Source organism: Mus caroli, chromosome 18 (genome assembly GCF_900094665.2).
Source record: "Mus caroli chromosome 18, CAROLI_EIJ_v1.1, whole genome shotgun sequence".
NCBI classification, from domain to species: domain Eukaryota; kingdom Metazoa; phylum Chordata; class Mammalia; order Rodentia; family Muridae; genus Mus; species Mus caroli.
The window spans coordinates 82,362,257-82,379,538 of record NC_034587.1 but is presented as its reverse complement, the minus strand read 5'-3'; the positions used below and the strand labels follow the sequence as shown (position 1 = coordinate 82,379,538).

The following is a 17,282-nucleotide window of genomic DNA, read 5'->3' as shown; positions in this document are numbered from 1 at the left end:
ACATTTATTTTTAAGTGTGTGTGTGTGTGTGTGTGTGTGTGTGTGTGTGTGTGTGTGTGTGTGAATGCAGGTGCCTGTGTCCTGTGAAATTCATATATTCATAAGAGGTATTGGATTTATTGGAGCTTGGTTGTGCAGTTGTGATCTAGAATTGGTTGTACAGTTGTGACCCAGTATTGGTTGTGCAGTTGTGATCTAGTTTCAGTTGTGCATTTTTGAACCAGGATTGGTTGTGCAGCTGTGATTTAGAATTGGTTGTACAGTTGTGACCCAGTATTGGTTGTGCAGTTGTGATCTAGAATTGGTTGTGCAGTTGTGACCCAGTATTGGTTGTGCAGTTGTGATCTAGAATTGCTTGTGCAGTTGTGACCCAGTATTGGTTGTGCAGTTGTGATCTAGTTTCAGTTGTGTATTTGTGAACCAGGATTGGTTGTACAGCTGTGTCCCAGGATTGGTTGTACAGTTGTGATCTAGGATTGGTTGTACATTTGTGACCCAGGATTGGTTGTGCAGTGTGACCCAGGATTGGTTGTGCAGTTGTGACCATCCTGGCATATGTTGGGAAAGTCCCTAGGACCCTTAGTCATATATTATGAGCTCTTCACCACTGAGCTGTCTTTCAGCTCCAGCCCTCATTGTTTTAAACGTATGCTTTGTTATTGTATAAACTGCTTATCATTAAAAATCATTTTAAAATATAATGGTGCATGTTTTAATGTGAGGTGTTAGACTGTCCCTCAGTCACCTTGTTTCCTACGAGAAATAAAAAAGCTTTCATTGCACTTTGCCAATTCCAAACTCTAGTCTGATGGATGAAAAGCAAATGCCACGCTGAATGCACACTCTTCTCTTACAGCTACATATAGACTCATCTCCCATAGAGAAGAGAACTTTATGGGAAAGAACATAGACTACTTTATGAATAACTACTTATTTGTTTTTCTCTCCATTTCTCATACAGTCATCATCTTTTTTCTTATTTCCTTCTTCAATTCCTACTTCTTATAGGGTTAACAACAGGATTTAGTCTGCCATTCATAAGAATTTTAGCTATAATGGTTTTTCATTAATACAAATATTAAATATCATGCACATAAATATATTCAGTTTTATTACCCACATTGGGTTTTGTGTCTGCTTTAGGAAGATGTGCCAACATATGACATATATCCAGCAATTTTCTCAGCATATTTTGTGTACTGTTGATATTTAAATATATGCCATCTGGTATTTATGTTACTGTATGATATACACAAGTAAATATTTCCTACATTAATAAAGTGCTCTTAATCTACTTTAAACTCAGCAGTTTATAATAGTGAGATCTTGAAATCTATCTCACTGAGACATCAATTTATAATTTGAATCATTGTAACCAATGGCATTTCTTTTCTTAAAACATAAAATTTACTTGGTGAAACACAGTTAAATATAGTACCTTTCAGTCTCAGTAATCATCCAAAGTTAATCATTGTATCTGGCATTATCTATCCAGAAAAAAAGTGTTATTATTGATTAAATATCTTAATGTTTTTATAACAGTATAATTTATAACTACAATCAAATGTTTATCCTGATACCCACAGATAAGTGTAGCCCTCTCTGCTCATCAAAGGAGCATCTTTTTTTTTGCAGCAGATGGAGACCACAATTGCTCAAAATGCAGAGCACAGCTGGTCAAAGGTGCCTGTCCTTAATTCATAAGTCTACTATACAACTCCTGCATCTCAGGTCAGAGGACTAGAATATCTGCTGTGACAGGAAAAGCTGTCTCCATTAAATCTCAACAATATCATGGTCTAAAAGAGACCTGCATTTTGAGATGACAGTATCAATTAACAAATTACCAGAATCTTTAAACATCACCCAGTTATCTTCACATCATCTTTATAAGATCATCACACAAGTTGCAATGCACACTTCAGCTGTAGCTATGATCAACTTTGTGCCAGGAGTCCTCCTCCCATGTTTTTAGTCTATGTAGAATTCAGATTCTTGGAGTTGTCTGACTCAATTCTTTGTTTTCCTTCTTGTTGGTGGCCAGACACTCTTTGGTCTATAATATCTGATGCCCTAAGAAGCCACCAATTCAACTGGCTCCTCTGGTGTAACCGATATAACCAGATTAAGTTTCATTTTTACACATAGTATTAAATGGCTAGGTCAGGATTTCCACGATGGCCTTCCCTTTTTTATCACCTTATAACTATTTGATTAAGGATACAAATGCTGAGGGAAAACTTGGCTATGGAATACAAATTCAGCACCACTCATGTCAGAAATGTCAGAAACTAATTCTAAGTACTGCTGTATCCTGTGCATTATATGTTGTCTTCATTCTCTGAGAATTTTCTTAACACATCTAAGAATGATTCTTCCTATGTCTTTTGAAAAACAAAGGATATCCTTTACAATAGTAATCATAAATAAACCTACTACTTTGGCCTGTCTTTATAAGTTATTTGAGAAAATTATTGTAAATAATTTCCATATGACCTTAAAGTGTTCAGTATTTAAGAATATCTATTCATAATGCATATTTTCTGCTTATCAATCAAGACCTGATAGTTTATTGTGCATGAGACTTGAACAGTAAACAGCTCTCAATAAGCGAGAATTGTATAGACTGATGTGGTCTACCCATCCCCATTACTGAATTCACGCACAAATCCCAGAGCAGTGGCTTAGGAAAGGCAGCCGCTGATTCAACCTGAACAGGTGGAATTTACCAGCATCTCCAGCATTCCTATTCTGACGTTCAGTTAATGTTAAATAAATATATCTGCCATAATTGGATGTGAATAAATGTACTTAAAGATAAATTTTACTACATGTAATCTTTTCAATTGGTTGGCTCTCCAGGATAAAGTCAGAGACTATGGAAATTGATGTAAATAACTTAAGCTGTATTATTAGAAAAACTTTGACATAATTCTAAAATGGAAATTGATGTAAATAACTTAAGCTGTATTATTAGAAAAACTTTGACATAATTTTGTAAGATAAAACTCAATCTATCATTAACAATTCTATTTAAGAGTGGGCCAGAATTATTTTCCCTAGTAGTACAGAGGTCCTTTTACACCTTGACAAACACCTGGACTTTAGGGCCACCATATTGCTTTTGTTCTGGGTATGCCCATCTTTAAAAAGTGTTCATCTGTTCTGAACAGCAGCACATACTGCAATTTTGGTAATGTCTCTGGTGAGCGTGAGAGGGACCTGAGAGGAGATGGGTTTTGTTTTGTTTTGTTTTGTTTTGTTTTGTTTTGTTTTGTTTTGTTTTGTTTTGGTTTGGTTTGGTTTGGTTTGGTTTGGATTGGTTTGGTTTGGTTTGGTTTGTTTTGTTTTGTTTTGTTTTGGTTTGGTTTGGTTTGGTTTGGTTTGGTTTGGTTTGGTTTGGTTTGGTTTGGTTTGGTTTGGTTTGTTTGTTTGTTTGTTTGTTTGTTTCTTCTGCCCCATGAAGCCAGATACACAGAGGGTGATTTCCCAGCCTTCACTGTGGGAAAATCCTTTTCCATTTCTAAGGTCTTGCATCTACTGTTAACTAGTATTATTTCTGTGGCAGATATGGTCATGCAAGACAGACTTTGTAATAAGTTTCTAATGGGCTTGTGCAAGCTAAACATCTGCTGACACGACAATGAGCCTACGTCCTCATGATAAACACATTTTCTCCATTATTGCAAATAATTCAGATGAGAAGGGATAAAAGTTTGATGATTTAAAATGTATATACTGGTATCTCTCAGCCATCATATTGTTAGATCCTATAGAATGTGTTCACTTTTATTTTATGTTTGTCTGATAGTAATGAGAGGCAAATGTGCTATACACTCTGATTTTAACACGTGAATGTGATATGCAGCCAGAATTTGGACAGAATGGGGCCAAAGAATCAAATCAGGTTTGAAAATCATGTAGAAGTCTGCTGACAAGACCCTAGTGGTCACCTATCTTCATCAACCTTTGATGAACAGACCATAAATCATATACTAAATATGTGTTTTAAGGTATACATTTGCTCTGGGCATACAACTACATTATGTATTTTGTGACTTTTGAAAAATCTATATACCTATGGCTCTTGCTTGAATATTATTTTTCTACACATACTGGTGTTTGATTTCTGTGGTGATATATTTAGAAGATGGATATATATTTATTCTTGATGGATGGTAGGAATGGGGTCTTTGGGAATGGATTATGATAAAAAATTTATCTCTATGGAGGCTTGTCATTGACTGCTGGAGGTTTCATAAATCAGAAGAGAGACAGTACACACAAAGAGAGTCACACACATAATCCCACATGCCTACAAATACACACATGTGTCCACATGTGTGTAATACTCACACATGCAGGTAGAGATATGATATTATCATCCATTACAAGAACAGGCATAAACTCTGAACATTAATTATTCTCAACTCTAAATTTGCATCTCTTCTTTATGACATTTTCAGTCTACACATATTACATTATTAGAAACAGAAAACAAGATAATACATACACATACACACACACACTATATATATATATATATATATATATATATATATATATATATATATATTGTCATCATTGTCATTCACAATTCAATTCTAAATTATCTACAAAAAATAATGTTACATAAATCCACATTAGGTAAGAAACCTGAAGCTTCTTCAGTGAGTCACCTTGATACTTATATAGGGACCCCAAAGTTGTCCCAAGCCACCACTTCAAACTAATGTCCACTTTGTATTCTTATATTTTCATATCTTACCTAGTAGAGCACGGTTCCAATGAATCAAGCAGTACACACACCCATTTCATTGCATAGTGACTTCCCTTGTCACACCACAAACAGAATTCTTAACCATAATAGTCAAGCAAGGAAAGTAAATCCCCATGGTAAAAAATTCTTTAGGAATATTTAGTCTACCTACGATGTTATAGTAAAATACAAACTACTGGTTTACTTACAAGAAAGAGACTTTGGTTTTCTAGAATCTGAAAAGTCCAAGACTACATACCAGACATTTAGTGTTTGGGTACAATCAGGTGATAGGTAAAACTACCCCACCGTGTCTTCACAGGAGGAAGGATTGAATCAGCTTCTGATGACACTGTCTGTGGAGCCCAATCCTATCCAAGAGTGCCTGTCTTTGAAATCTAATCATTTTACAAGGGCTTCACGTTTGGTTATTAGATTCTTAACATATGGATTTGAAGGATTTATAAAAATCACCCAAATTTCAATTGACCAATTGAACATGTTTTGTTCAACAACAGAGAACATTCAGTATAATGTGCAAGAAAACCCAGATAACACAGCAACCCTTTAGCAAAAGCTTATTGCAAATGAACGTAATGATCGCAGAAACTGTTATTATAAAACTCATTCCAAGCCTGTGGGTGGAACTTCACTCACACGTTAAAGGAACATCCTGCATCCTATCAATTAATTGTTAATTGACATAATTACTCACTAAATGGCTTCAATAGTTCATACATTCAGAGACACTGAAATATTACATTTTCTCTCAACTATACTTATCTAATAGGTGCATAGCATGACATAATGCACCATTTCTTATATGCATGCAGATTTATAGATACACATAGAATCTAATAATCCATTTTAGTAAAAAGGGGATCTTGCATGTCCATTGTAGTTTCCTTCTATCTCACATGTACCTGAGCTTTCCAGTGGATTACTTTCCATACAAAACACCAAGGGTTAAACTATAAGACTTTCATTTTGATCAACACAACATCCCATGTACCTGATGTCTTTCTGCATGTCATTTAATTACACAGCTGAGTGTGCTTCCCTCATAAAATGGAGTTATTGTCTCTTATTGCACTAGAGTAAAATAAAATTTTAAGTCATAGTTTAAATTGAGCAGTATAGTTTCATTTATCTGTATTAAATTTTACAGAGCAGTAGATAAAAATTGCAGATCTTTCGTGGTACTTAATAGATAGCACAGTAGTTTGCCATTCCATATTTTTGACAGTTAAATTAGATAGGTGACCTCAGTAGGTCATGATTCCAAATTGAAAAGTATGTTTAAAATAAAGTCATCATAATAGGAGTCAGGTTAGAGAGCTGAGCATCTAAACATGCATATGTCTACAAGTCTGGTAACCTAAGTTTGATCCTTCGAAGGAAAGAACTAACTCCGCAATGTTGTTCTCTGCCTCTCCTCAGTGCATGCACACATATCAGAGAACCCTTTAACAGTAACTGAACATATAAAGTCGTCACAACGTGCCACGGCTACTTCTTGCCCATCAATATGATCCTCTGAAATTTTTCTCTCCTTGGTGAGAACACTTATTATTCATCTCTTGGCATTCTGCCAGAAAAAATTACATCATGACTGACTAGGTGTAACAGTTCTGTAGCACATATGTACTTCAGATTATCACATTACGCACGGCAAATAAAATGCGTTATATAAATAAAACATACCAAACAAAACATTGAGAATAAAATAACTAAGATGATAGCTCTCCTATTAACTGTATTTCACAACACATTAAAATTGTAATTAATACTTTAATGAAGGAGTCTATTGAAGCCTCTTATCAAACGTCCACTGCACTAAATGTGACTGAGCTATACAGCATAAGTCACCATAATTTCCAATAAGAATTTCTTTATATTATAGTCTAAAAGTATAAAATGATCTTTATAAATACCTGAATGATTTAAAGATCCAAGATCTCCAGCATTTTACCAAGCCCTGAGATGAAGACAGAGATTTCCATGTGTACAGACAACCCGCAGCTGGGCAGGATATCTAACTCACTTGAAATCCATGGTACCATTTACAAAGATCAAGTGTCATTCAAGGATTCTGGTGCCACAGATTGCCCCAGCTGGGTCATCAGAGAGGAATTTAAAGTCAAATGAGTTTGTATGTTTTATAAAATAATTATCTAATTATTTTAGCAAATCCTAAACTTAAAAATCTTGCCCCCCTGTGCTGTGAAATACAGTTTTAATGTGTTGTGAAATACAGTTAATAGGAGAGCTATTATCTTAGTTATTTTATTCTCAATGTTTTGTTTGGTATGTTTTATTTATATAACACATTTTATTTGCCATACATAATGTGATCATTTGAAGTACAATAATATATCTTAGTAGGTTCCAAACTATTTTTCATTGTTTCTGTTCAAGCAAAAATGCACAGCTTGAAAGTATAAGGCTCTTACCCTTTAACGCTGAATTTCTTGGGAATTTTTTTTAATTTGTTTATTTTTGTGAACGATTAAATAGCCAAAGTTCTCCAAGAATATCCTAACATATCTATCTGCTCATACACCTCATTATTCATTAAACTGTAATTTTCAAAGTGTGGAAAAAGCAAAACAAATTTCTGTACTTTAAATATCATTCTATCACTTAGACATCTTCTGAAGTTTTTCCTAATCTGCCTTCCCACGCTCTCCCTCACCTTACTTTAACTGTGGCTCTGAAGTAGCAAGCCTGTTCATTTTAAAGCAGACTGAAGGGGAAACTTACCAAAGCTAACAACTCACATTTTGTATTCAGTTTTGAAAAAAAAAAAAAAACGATATTTAAATTCAAGCTTCATCAGAAACTATAGCATTATCTTCATATACTTGGGAAGAGCTAAACCCAAAGACAAACAAAACCCATGATTTCCCAATGGAAGAGCTTGCACAAGCTTAGGAAAGGCTGTGATGCATATACGAAGATAAATACTCAGGTTGTAATATGTAACCCTCACTTGTCACTGCATCAGAATGAGAGGGAAAGAACCTCACTTGTGTTAAGAGTTTATTAGGGAACACCCTGCTGTGCGCATACTGCATGAAGAAAACCCCATTAACAGCTGAGGAGTTTTGCAGCCCTGGACACTTCTGAAGGACAAACAGTCAAGTAAGAGAATCTTACGTTCTTGAAAGGATGTGAAGAGCATCTGAAACCTGCTGTTCCGGCTGCCCTCGTCTGCCCACATGCGGATCACCCCAAGGCCTGTGCGCAGCATGACGTCATTAGCCACTGTGCTGCAGAACTTGGCCTTCAAATCCTCCACGGAGCTGCTTCCGTCATAGACAGCCACAAAGTTTCTTTTGCACTCATTTGAATTCTGCATTTCATAGTCCAAGAAACGTAAGTAAATCTGTAAAACAAAGACAAAATAAACTGTTCGTTTAAAGCAGAGCTAGGGCTTCCTTCTTTTTGTTCAGTCTCACAAGACAGCCTTGATTGCAATCAGTCCCATTATTTCCCCTTGTGGGCCACAGGCAGACGAACTAGTGCAAAGCAAATTACCTTTAATATTTTTTAACTGCTATTATGCTGTTTAAAAAATGTAAATGCACCATTTCCTTTAGCTAAGTTTTCTTTCTCCCCCCACAAATGATCCTGATGTCATCCCATGATGCATCTAAAAACAGCTGTTAGCTCTCAAAACTTATACACTGTTTTGTTTTGATTACAGAAGTAACTTTAAATTCTTCTTTATGTACTATTGTTCTACTGCCATGGTTACTTTGCTTTTAAAATAAAAGGGTATATAAAAGAATAATTTACATTAAAACTAAAAGAAAACAGAGCTGATATTGAAAGATAGTTTTTTATTTCAAGCTGTTTAGATTGCAACGTTTCAGCTTTGAGGTAGAGCATATAAAAACATTTTTTACAAGACCACTTTATGTATTTTATCTCACTTAAGATCAGGTCATTTAGCTAATTGTACACAAATAAAATTAGCATTTAATGAATGCGATGTACCTTGACACCAATTCATTTTTAAAGTTCCCAACAATTCTTTGACTCTCATGCTGCTGGACTCAGATGTGATCACTTAGGCTCACAGAGTATAAGCTACAAGTGAGGCCTCCTTTCTCAAGGATACCCTGCTTCTAACACACTTGTTCTTGATGAAGGGACACACTCTGACTCTGCCAATGTGCATTCTGAACCATAAGTGATGGATTCCAGCAAGAACCAAACTACAAGAACTTGTTTGTTCATCCGTCCATCCGTTCAGCAAAAGCCACAGCTGGCCTTTTAGTGGGTTGCAGCCATAATGGTGCATAATGGTGCATAATGGTGCAGTGTGCAAACAATAGCAAGGAATGGAAGAAAGCATGGAAAACATGTATTAATTAAATCATTACACCAACAGAGAATGTGAAACTAGAGGAATAGTGTAAAGTGAAAGTTACTGAGGCAAATGAGTAGAGATGCAAGAAGAATGATATCTGAATAAGACAGGCCTCCTTTGACACATCAATTGTTAATATTTTATTTTCTAATCATACACATATAGGCTTTTTCCTTTAAATTTTGTTTACTTCACCTAGCACACACACAAGCTAAATGTATCCATTTATTTTAAGTTTACTTTTGCCTTTCTACATATGTTTTCTCTAAAAGTATTATTTCAAAAACTGTAAATAAAATCACAATTGTTTTTCCAGATCTGTAAATGTCTACCCTGATCATAATTTCAGCATTTCAGCTAATAAAAATATATTAATTGCCTTCAATGCTATTATAAAATAGGCATTGGTCCCTATAGCTTCTCTTACAAGTCAATTGTATGCCCTGTCCCATGAAACAGTATATTTTAACAATCTCCTCAATAGCCTGTGTGTCTGTCAGGTTCAGTTTCTACAATGTGGCTCAATTCCCAACCCAGGTAAAATTAACATGTGCAAGTACAAAATCAATGAGCCCATGCCTTTAACCCAAATTGTCATGTGAGGTGAAGTAAAATCATTGAGAAACCTTGTTCCCCCTCTATCCCCTTCCCTCTTTCTTTCCTTCCCTTCCCATTCTGTCCCTTCCCTTCCCATCTCTTCTCTTCCCTTCCATCCCTTCCTTTCCCTACCTCTCCCTTTTTTTTTTTTTGTCTCTAGTAATCCAAGCTTTCTTCTTCATCAGCAGGCTTTCATTTGAAGGAAGTGGTCCCAAATGTCTGTTGCAACTTCTTCTGAATGTGTCAAGGTCTAGTACAATTATTACATTCCAAAGAAAAAACTTCCCACTTGACTTCCTAACTCTAGCAGCATTTTCTATTTTAGCCTCCATGCTCGATTTCAATTGAACATACTTTAAGTTAGAGTCCCTGTGGTGCTTCCCATCGACTTAACTAACTAGAACTCCCACTTCCTTTATTAATTTCATTTGTTCAGTGTTCATCATATATTTATTGGCTATCCATAAATCCAATGTGGTTTTAGGTGCTATAAATAATAATTATGGACACATCCTATTGTCCCTTGTAATGATTATTTAAAGTAACTATCAGAACAAAATATGACATATATCCAAAGAATATAAAGTGTAGAACAATATATTGTAGGCCTGCATAAGGCAGAAATGAGCTGCGATGGTTCACACTGGGTTACCTTGATATAACTTTGAGAAGACACAGAGAAATATGAGCAGATGAGCAGAATTGGGCCGCTAAGGAGTACTGGCGCTCTACTCATCTCATGCAAGGAAGTAGATTTGTGGGGCTCCAACCTTAGCCAAAGAAGCTTCTTGTTGCTATGGATAACAGACAACTAAGTAACGTGTCGCTGTCCAAGGTACTGAACATATCTGCACGTGCTCAGTTGTTTATTTAATATTCTTCTGACTTGTTCCAGGTTTTAGGAGGCATTGCAGAGGACAGAAAGAGCACAGAGATGGAGGGTGGATAGGAGGAATGTGGAAGACTGTTCTCTGCACATGGCATGGATACTGTAGACATGGACTCAATCAGCAGTAATTGCTTATAAATCTACGCAAGATCAACTCAATCACAATAATCCATGATGGATATGGGGAGGTGGGGCTCTCAAGACTCAGCCCCTGCTGAGGTGCTATTGATGGCCTCTGGGGGAGGAATAATTGTTCTTCTTTAGGCATATAACATGTGGCCATTGTTATACCTCAGAAGATGACCCAATGTCCATTCACGTATCTGTATCACAAATTGGATTTATAAGGTTAAAATTAGTAAATAAATAAATAAATAGATAGATATATGAATAAATAAGCAAACATACTACTAAGAAGATATGAAGTTGGGAGGGTGTGCTGTGGGTGTCTTAGGGACAGTTAGAGTGGATAAGTGAGGGAGAGACATGATCAAGTAACATGTATGCCCGTGAAAATTCCAAGCAATAAATAAAATTATGGAAAAAATAAATCTGAAAAATGTTAAATCTGCCAAATTTTTGCTATTGCAACACTATGTCTTTCACATACTCACATGAAATGCTTTTAAAAATAAGACATTTTTCAGGTGACCTTTATTAGGAAGATGGAGCAAGTAATAAAATAAATCATAGTTTACTTAAGACACATAATCCAATCAATGTGAGTCCCTGAAATAAGAATTGTAAGCTCTGTCTTTTAGATTCTTTTCATCTGGTTCCTATGCTCTTCCCTGACTAAAATTTATCTGTCTGAAAGTTCTATGATGAACTTTTGAAATGAAAAAGCTAACTGAGAATCTGCCGATTTTGTAAGATAACACAAAATATAAATTGTTGGAATACATGTATATTCTAAAATACTCCACAATATCCCTAACATAGTTTATCATCTGTCAAAAGAACATGCAAATTCAAGAAAGAAATACACAGTTTTACCATCAAGAGATGCATTCACAAGTATACATGACACAGCACAGTCCACCTTTTGAAATACAAATATGACCATGGCTATCAGTAGTTTTACAAAGTTTAACAACAAAATACCTATAATTGCAAAAAGAAAAATGCTGAATGAAAATGATTAACTGAATCAGGAAGAAATTAAGTTTTTCATTTGACATTTTTGAGTCCAAATATTTTGTGACATAATATATCTAAGCACTTTTCCAGTTCCTTATACTGCAAGCAGAAACACAGATTGGAATACTAATTTATTATTATTAGAAAGGAGTCACTAGACTTCAAATTAATTATTCTGTGCAGCCCTCTAAGCAAGAAGAGATGTAAATTTCACTTTTATTTTTTCAAATGAAGGGATGAGATAAGAGTCATACCCAAGGTGTGTGAACAAACAACCTGGGCTAAGCCCAGAATTTTTTCCCTGCAGGCTTAACTCTTCCTTAGCCTAGGCCTGGAAACTTCTAGCCTTCATACAATCTAATCTTCCTAGTCTACCGACTGAATTCAGCTACTCTTGGCTTCTGACTGAATTGTTCTGCTAAGCCTCATACTAACTTTGGCAATATGATCTAATCTGGCTCCTTCTCATTCTCTAGCTCTTTCTGTCTTTACCTGTATCTAGATTGTTCTCTCTGTTCCAGTAAAACTCTCCAAGTAAAACTGGCACCCTTTTCTCTCCCTGTAGAATTCTTAACTTGCCTCTCTTTCCTGTCCTCATGAGAGTTGATCTTAAACCTATCTCTGACTTATTCTGTCAAATCTTTCTCTGATTTGTTACTTTGTCTGCCCCTCAATTAGACATCACTTTCAAATGTGGCTACTTCCTTCCAGAAACTAACCTTACCTTAATTGTTAGAGATTAAAGGTGTGTACTAAGGGCATGTCTGTATTCCAGCCAGAAGAGTTAATGGTGTGTTTTTCCAGCTGGATCACATAGAATCTAGAATGTCTTAGTATGTGATCCCTTGCCAGGACAGCCATGTTGCTGAATTTAAATTCCTCTATAAGCAGATTTGTGCAAAAACTGTTAAAGGCAAAGAGAACTGGGATTCAGGAAAGCCAAGTCTTTTATTTTTATTTTTTGAAGTGACACAGGCAGTCACTTTTATAGTTTTACCTTTGTACAAGTTTGGGCTTTAAATCATTTTGACACCAACCTGCTCAGTACCTTCATTGCATCTTATACAGTCTTATGGAAAGCTTTTAGAAAACATTCATATGTCATAAATTCCAAAGGTAAAATTATCATCTTAAGGAAAATTAACTGTAACAAAATGAAAACGGGGTATGGGAAAGCCCCATAAAGTTAACTCTTTCCATTTTCCTAAAGAAGTTCAGAAATCTGTTGATGAAGTTATCAATGAGACTCGGATGATGAATGTGACCTTTGAAATAAATTACTATTTTTAAAAAGCACTGACAATAAAGCTAGGGCTACTACTTAATTTTGTAGGGTGTTGTAGTTAGAAAATCAGACTGCATGCTTGGCTCAAGCTTCAACTTTTCGACATCTTGCAGTGTGTTTGCATTGCCACTGTGTCATTGGTTGTCATGTGTTCATGAAGAGCAGTGATAGGCAATGTCTGCCATCTCAGATGCTTCTGTATCTCAAAGGATGCCCTCACCCACAGAGACATATTTATGGAAGAACTACATAACTGACTTTACTGGGCTCTTCATGAACACATATGAAGCATTTGTGATTATTTTGAACTTCAATGTTTGTATTTAATAGGGAAATAAAGTCTAAGAGAAAGGCATTTGGTTCACAAGAATGGGGGCTGTTCATACATAACCTAAATTCCTTTTGAAGCATTCTGATCAAGTTTTTTTCATTAGCTACAGTCTCTGTAATATAACATTTCTCTGAAAATTTCAGAAATCTCTTCTTGGTATTGGAAGGCAACAGTCAACAACCTCCCATAAATATTGGCCCAAATCCCTTGTCATTTTGTGTATTTTTTTTCTCAGAATAAATTTAGCTATTTGTATATTCAAGAGGAAAAGAAGAAAAGAGGGATAATTTTAATTATGAAAATAATACTTGAGGTTTTTTAACTCCATGGACATCTAAAAGTTTTAAGTGTATATCTTAAGTGCAATATGGTAAACATTTTATATAATTATATTTTCCTTAAAAAATTAATCCAGGGTCTGAAAAGAATGGTTCAGTGTTTGAAAGCACTTATGGCACTTGCAGAAAAGACCCAAATTCAGTTCCAAGCAACTACCACTGGTGTATCAGAACAACCTGTATATTCAGCTGCAGGCAATCTAAATTCCATCTTCGGTCTTCTGAGGGCACTTGTGCTCATGTGTGCACACAGATACACACTCTCACACACACAAACACACATGCATGCACATGCATATTTATAAAAATAACAAATCAAGCAAACACTGAACATCTGCTGTATCTATGGATTCAATTATTTTGAAAAAATTTCACTTTTATACAAAGTTGGGTTTAGCCCAAATGTGCATCCTGAATTTCTAATCATACAAACATCTAACATAAAGCAATCTCATTTTAAATGAGATTTTAAGATGACCATTATGACTAGAATCAGTGTTTAAGATTTGTGACATAGTGGCTCCAAGAAAAGACTTATTACAGGGAGCAAACGGAAAAAATAAGAAAGAAACATCTCTCTCCTCCCTCTGTGAGGGAGGGCAAAGGGAAATGATCAACAGCGTAATATATAACTCTAGTGAAATAGTCAGATCCAAATCTCTTCTCAGTGAATCATTTTGATGCGTTTTCCTTTTTAATCAATCACAAAGGGTTGGAGCTGACAGGATGATTTATTGAAAAAGACATGGGCAACTTCAGAACATATAAACCATTTCTGGTAGTATCTATTTTCCAAATTGCAGCAATACAGAAGGCAGTGCTGTGTTTCTATGCAAAACAAGTGAATTTAGCTTAAGCTATTATGTAACTCACTACAAAGAAAATTTAATACCAGCTGCTCAGAAGCTCCTCCCATTGTGTCATAATGATATGAAAAGCAAGGACTGAAACAATTATTTGAGTCTCAAAGGAAGATTTTATTCACAACAAATAAATGTTTAGTCACCTCTGGTCTGCCATATGTTATTCATGAATTCAAGATAACTGGACATCTTAATATTTGAACCAGTCTAAAAACATGTACCTAAGGCTTTGTGATTGTTGTTTGTGACTGGAAAGGTCAAGATTATATCAGATAGAATATTACATGAATTTGGATGGTTGAAAAAATCTTCACTTGGGAAACATAAATAATACTGTCTTCTAAAATGTTAAAAACATAAGCACTTAACAACAGATCATGGTATAAAGATATTTAAGTGGTATTTAGACATTTATAGAAAATAGCAAAACATTTGAGTAGCCTTCTACATCTTACACTTTACAACTAATATTGCCTTTTAAAGTTTAACTATAGCTGGGCGTGGTGGCGCGTGCCTTTAATCCCAGCACTTGGGAGGCAGAGGCAGGTGAATTTCTGAGTTCGAGGCCAGCCTGGTCTACAGAGTGAGTTGCAGGATAGCCAGGGCTACACAGAGAAACCCTGTCTCAAAGAAAAAAAAAGTTTAACTATAATTCTCATTAGCTATTGTTTACTACATTAAAATTTCAATTTTCATTCTCATAATTTGGGATAATGAAAGCAGACTCAGTCCCTAAAACCCCTGGTACTTTTAATGTTTTCAACTCTAATCATTACCCAGAGTTTATTGCATTTATCTTCTCATGTTACCGATGAAATGTCATCAGATTTAGTAGGTCTGTTTATTACTGCACAAATCCCAGGTTAGAAGGACTCCAGATTTATATTTAATTATCTTTTCAAAGTCTGAAATTCCATGTTCTTGTACTTCTGAGACCAGCACTACCATTTACCCCCATGGCTACCATCATGCTGATGAAGTTCCCTTGTTCCTCTGACTCCATGGATCTTTCCTTGGCCAATAAAGAAACAAACCTCTGCTTTTAAGGGCTGTGTGATTAGATCAGACTCAGCTGGACTACTTCCCTTTGCTCAATGGCACCTGAATGACAGTTTCACAGGTATCCCTCAATCATCCTTTACCAGGTAACTTAATTTAATATAACCAGATATGTCTTTCTTTGATACACTTACAAAGTTAGAACTGGGACTGGCAACTGGAGGTCTCATAAACTCCGACCCCTATACATAGGTCATCATATATAAACAGTGTTAACAGCATGATATTTTTTATTGAAATACTGACGTATTTTTCACCTTTCCATGTTGATTTGACTATAAGCAGATTTAATATTTTGGTTTTATACAAAAATTAACTTTAATTTGAAATAATAAAAATAATATGTAGTTATCAAAAGGTAGATCTTTATTCTCCCCAAACATTAATGATTCACTCTCCTTGGCACATGTTTGGTGAATCTTTTAATTCTGTCTCCTTTCTCCTTGGGTAAATTGGATCTTTTGACTGATTATAGTGGCTCTGTATTATCAGAATGGCCCAGGGGTTTTGAGATTACTGCCATTGCTCTAGCCCTACTAATAGCTAGCCAAATGTCTGGGCTAATCAAAAACACATATTTATGGAATTTGGATTCTAACGGGACTTTCATGTGATGTCGGCCAAAAATTACTTGATGTAATTATTATGCAAGACCCCTGCCAAGTTCTGCTCTCATACTGCCCCTAGAATATCATTTGATCCCCATCACAGAACCCTAAGTATATTGAATTAATAAATGTTTATCTCTCATATCAAATAGACAAAGTACAGTTCCTAAAACAATGTAGACTGGGGAGATGCATGCTGTGTTCTTTCTTCCTAGGTATAGTTTAACATAAATGTTATATGAGTTTTCTAAATATTGTTTGTAAGAATTTCTATTGTCCTATATTCATAGATATATAATGTATTGTAGCTATATCCATCTCTCCGTTACCCTGTCTTATGCCCTTCTTACTTTTACTGTCCATTTTCCAAGTAGTCTGTCTCCCAGATCCATGCAATTTTTAAAAAGACCCAACTTTAGTTAAAGTTGCTTGCAGGAAGAGGAGTAATAGGCTATTCCAATAGACTATGGTTAACTTAGCAATAGCTACAACAGAAGAAAGGGGCATATCCTCTTCTGGAAACCATTAGCTGCCAATAGCTCCTCCGAAAATGTAGGGACTCATGAGTCTACACCCAGGCGGAGTTGAATGGATAATATACATTCATTTTTCAGGTGCTGCATTCAGCTTAATGTGCTTTTCTACAAATACTTGTGTGGGGAATTGCAGGCTAGTCTCCAATCTAGCTGATGTCTGAACCCCGATGGTCATAATTCACCTTCATGACATGGTAGGCGTTCCCTCATGCTCCTGGAACCCCAGTCCCTACCTAAAGTACCACCTCCCACAGCCCCCACAAGAGAAGCATGGTCAGTATGGCCCAAGCTTCTGACCTTCAGGCTAAACTCCTCCCCAGTTACCTAGCAACATTGAAGACCATAAAAGGGGTGCTTAGCCCCCACCTCGCTCTCTTACTATTACTCTCTCTTACTCTCACTCCGTTCTTCCTTTATCTCTCACTTCTCTCACTTCTCTCTCCTCTTCCCTTTCTCTTTTTCTTCTCCTCTCCTCTCCTCTCCTCTCCTCTCCTCTCCT

General features: G+C 35.8%; 1 protein-coding gene across 3 annotated transcripts in view; it reads right to left on the bottom strand.

Annotated features, from left to right (window-relative positions):
- Positions 1–17,282, bottom strand: part of Neto1 (neuropilin and tolloid like 1) — a 107,832-nt gene that overhangs the window by 18,792 nt on the left and 71,758 nt on the right. For all 3 annotated transcript variants that reach the window (XM_029472116.1, XM_029472118.1, XM_029472117.1), the window contains exon 8: positions 7,919–8,147. In XM_029472116.1, coding sequence (XP_029327976.1) covers positions 7,919–8,147 — 229 coding nt within the window. The remainder of the gene's footprint in view (positions 1–7,918; positions 8,148–17,282) is intronic.